We start from the raw sequence: 4,641 nt of genomic DNA, 5'->3' as shown, positions 1-4,641 counted from the left end.
AATACATTTAAAAATTATAAATAGATTTAATGTCTTTTAAAATTAAATACACATTCAAAATACAAACTAAATAAAACTGAAATTTAAAATTTAAATTTAAATTTTTAATTTCTATTTTAAATTTAATATATTTAATTATTAATATATTACCAATAGCATTTTCCATCTATAAAACCACTTGACATCAACACCACTCAAAGTCACTGCATGCATGCGATAATGGCAAACACAACATAGTTAGACGATGAACATCCTTTTCACTTCCCACTAGCAAACTCCAACGTGCTCCCTGACCCTTCAAAATTCTTCTATGAAAACCTTCTCTCTTCTCCTTTGCCTACAAACTCATTCTTCCAGAACTTCGTCCACAACGATGGCAATATAGAAGAATATAGTCATCCTTACATCATCAAATCCTCTGATTCTTCCATTTTTCTCTACTACCCTTCTCTCTATGTCTCCTCTCATTCCATGCAACAAATCTTCACACCTGATCTCACTATCTCTTCCTCAAAAGGTTTTCATTCCAGTCATGTCGCCGTTCGTCCACGTCGAAAACGAACCTAAAGTTTGGATGGATCTCTGTTCATAGAGTTTTTCTTTGCGCTATTGCTTTTCTTATTATTCTATATATATATATATATATATATATATATATATATATATATATATATATATATATATATATATATATAATTTTTTTTACATTAATTTTAGATGTGTTAATAAGATATTTAGATTATATTCTTATAATTTTAGATGTGTATTTGAGTTTAATTTTTTTTGTATTCAATACGTAATTTAGAACTACAGTGACAATAATTTAGATGTGTTAATACATAATTTTAAATGTGTTTATGTTGTTTATTTAATTTTAGATGTGTTTTTTACATGAGTTTTGAATATTTCGAATAAAAAAAAATAATTGAAGTGAGTTTAATTGATTTTGAAAACTTCACTAATTTTTTAAAAATTAGTACACGAAAAGTTGTTACAAAGTTTTATGGTTTGATTTGCAAAAACTCAATGTATTGCAAGTGGTTACAAAATTTACGGTGATAAGTATTAAAAATAAAAGTAGTTCCTTAAAAATATAATTAAAAAAATATTAAAAGTATTAAATATATATATATGCCGTATCTCCGTATCTTATAAAAATTTTAAATTTACATATCCGCGTATCCCGTATCCACACAAGTTAGAAAAACTTATTCATATATAATGACACATAAAATAAATATTTAGTAATTTTTAAAAAAGTATATAGTTAATGAAATGCAAATTTTTATTAATTTTTTTCTAAAATATTAAAACTTTTATTTTCTATCTTTATTATCTTCATCACGAACAATTTTTATTTTATTAGAAATTAAATTAATTTTTAATAACAAAACTATTTTTGTTTCCTTATTGTTACGGATCCGGGCCACGGATCCCAAACCCGGGACTGCACCTTACCCGGCTTCCCGGGTCCAACTCCAAAAGGCCCAAAAAACCGGCCCTAACCAACTTTTGAATTCACACGTCCGTCTTATCTTGATCAGATAAGATAAGATAAGAACACCCATCATCTATAAATAAGAGGACCCAAGTCCCTCTAGGTATTCATTCATTCCTCACACTTTCTACCTCTTAGATCCATTCTGACTTGAGCGTCGGAGTGTCTTTGCAGGTACCACCCCCATCGCTCCAGTCAAGCAATCCGGCTCCAGCCTTGCCCGCGGGTTCCCGATCCACCCTTCAACCCGTATCGGAGATATCCTGTACATTGGCGCCGTCTGTGGGGACCCTGCGCCAAGCAAAGCCGGATGGGGGACATCCTAGAAGGAACCCCCTCAAGCCAAGATGACTCTCAACCACTTAACCCAACCCCTGAGCACCGGGAGGTCACAAACCAAGCGAGAATAACAAGTACTGTCCAACACACGAACGACCACGACGTCACGGACCGACGACATCCTGAGAAAGCCAGGGACAAAGCGGCGCAGATCATCCAGGATCTCTGCCTTCGGGTCCAGGAACTCGAAGGCAAGATAACCAATAAAGAAAAACACAACAACGAACACGGAAGCCATGCAACCTCCAGATCAAGGTCTCGCCGCGGTAGGTCGCCAACCCGACGACACGACAGAAGAGACGGTCGCAGCGCCTCACGCGACCACAGACACGAGAAATCGCCAGAACGGCGATACAACAAGAAACATAACCGCAGCGCCTCCCGAGATCTGAGTTATCAACACTACTCAGACGAAGATCGGAGGGACCGAAACACCAAACGCACGAGAAACGACCATATAATAATGGGAGCTACACCCTTTACATAAAGAATCCTAAGAGCAAAACTCCCCAAAGGCTTCGACAAACCGACCGATATGAAGTACGATGGAACTAAGGATCCCCAAGAACATCTAACGGCTTTTGAAGCCAGAATGAACCTAGAAGGAGCGGCCGACTCGGTCCGATGCAGAGCCTTCCCGGTAACCCTCGCCGGGCCAGCGATCAAATGGTTCAACGCCCTCCCAAACGGATCCATAGCCAGTTTCCACGATATAACGCGAAAGTTCATGGCCCAGTTCACTACTAGGATCACTAAAGCCAAACACCCCATAAGCTTACTAGGGGTCACACAAAAACAAGAGGAATCCACAAGAAAATACCTCGACCGCTTCAATGACAAATGCCTAACGGTCGACGGACTCACGGATTCCGTCGCAAGCCTTTGCCTGACCAATGGGCTAATGAACGAAGATTTTCGCAAACACCTCACCACCAGACCGGTATGGACCATGCATGAGATCCAGAACGTCGCCAAAGACTACATCAACGATGAAGAAGTCAGCCAGGTCGTCGCGGCCAACAAGCGGCAGCACGGCAACACCCAAAGAGAATTAACGGGACCACCATAACCCAACACCCAAAGAGAATCAACGGGACCACCCCAGGCCGACCAGCCGACCACCGAGAATAGGCAAATTCTCTAATTACATGCCCCTGACAGCACCAATTACCGAGATATACCACCAAATAGCAGATCGAGGCATCATTCCGAAGGCCCGACAACTCAAAGAAAGGACAGGAGGCAACAAAACCCTCTACTGCGAATACCACCGAGGTTACGGTCACAAAACACAAGATTGTTTCGACTTTAAAGACGCCCTGGAACAAGCCATACGGGACGGCAAACTCTCAGAATTTGCCAAAATCATCAGAAAACCGAGACGCCAGGAGAGAGACAGGTCGTCGGAGAGAGAAGGGCGTAACCCGAGAACCCAAAAGCAACCCCCCAGGGAAAGCCCAGAGGGAGATCCGACCATCATAGTAAACGTCATCACAGGCAAGGACGTACCGAGCAAGTCAAAACTAACAATGAAGAAAGACCTCAAGGTAATGGCTGTAAGAAACCAAGCCCCAATCTCCGCAGCCGACAATACGATAACGTTCTTACCAGAGGACTGCCAACATAGCACCTCAGCCGAAGATGCACCCTTCGTCATCTCAGCTAGAATTGGAACAGGCCTAGTACGAAGGATACTGGTAGACACCGGGGCAGATTCGAACATCCTCTTCCGAGGAGCCTTCGATAAACTCGGACTCCACAACGACAACCTCCAAACACACCGCCACGGCGTCACGGGACTTGGGGACAACTTTCTCAAACCAGATGGCTCAATCACCCTCCCCATCACCATAGGAACAAGCAACCAGAAAAAGACAATCCTATCCGAATTCGTAGTCCTAAAAGACTCCACAGCCTATAACGTGATTCTCGGAAGAAAAACAATCAACGATTTCTCTGCAGTTATCTTTACCAAATACCTCCTCATGAAGTTCAGAACCGACGACGGCTCAGTCGGTTCCATCCACGGGGACCGAGAGGTCGCAGCCGAATGCGACAACACCAGCCTAGCCCTAAGGAAAAAATCTCGAGACGTAGCCGGAGTATTCCTAGCCGACCTAGATGCGTGACAAGACGGCCAACCCAGGCCAGAACCAAAAGGAGACATGGAAAAGCTACAAATAGGGCCAACCAAGGAAGAATACACCTTCATTAATAGGAACCTCCCATACGATCTTAAAGAAGAACTCTCCCAACTCCTGAAACAGAACAGAGACTTGTTCGCATTTACACCAGCCGATATGCCGGGAATAAACCCCGACCTAATGTCCCACCATCTAGCCGTGGACCCCAAAGCTAAACCAGTGGCACAAAGGAGAAGAAAAATGTCAGCAGACCGAGCCACCGAAATAAAAAAACAAGTTAAAGCCCTACTCGAGGCCAACTTCATCCGGGAACTCCCCTACACGACCTGGCTAGCCAACGTCGTACTAGTGAAAAAATCTAACAGGAAATGGCGAATGTGCGTCGACTACACGGACCTCAACAAAGCTTGTCCGAAGGACGCCTTTCCCCTACCAAACATCGACGGATTGGTAGACGCTGCATCCGGTCACCGATACCTCAACTTCATGGACGCATATTCCGGCTACAATCAGATTCTGATGCACCGACCAGACGAAGAGAAAACAGCGTTCATCACCCCGGACGGGACGTACTGCTACACTGTAATGCCCTTCGGCTTGAAAAATGCCGAAGCCACCTACCAAAGACTTGTTAACAAGATATTTCGAGACCTGTCCGGA

The 4,641-nt window shown here is 42.8% G+C and overlaps 1 protein-coding gene across 1 annotated transcript; it reads left to right on the top strand.

Moving 5' to 3' along the window:
* The first annotated feature begins 3,366 nt into the window (after positions 1-3,366).
* Positions 3,367-3,966, top strand: LOC148578881 (uncharacterized). Its single transcript, XM_088503249.1, has one exon. The coding sequence runs from the start codon at positions 3,367-3,369 to the stop codon at positions 3,964-3,966; it is 600 nt and encodes a 199-aa protein (XP_088359375.1).
* The last annotated feature ends 675 nt before the right edge of the window (positions 3,967-4,641 follow it).

Source organism: Arachis ipaensis, chromosome B1 (assembly GCF_059453495.1).
Source record: "Arachis ipaensis isolate K30076 ecotype BB chromosome B1, ASM5945349v1, whole genome shotgun sequence".
NCBI classification, from domain to species: Eukaryota; Viridiplantae; Streptophyta; class Magnoliopsida; order Fabales; family Fabaceae; genus Arachis; species Arachis ipaensis.
The sequence above is the reverse complement of the archived record's forward strand: the minus strand, read 5'-3'. Positions and strand labels throughout refer to the sequence as shown.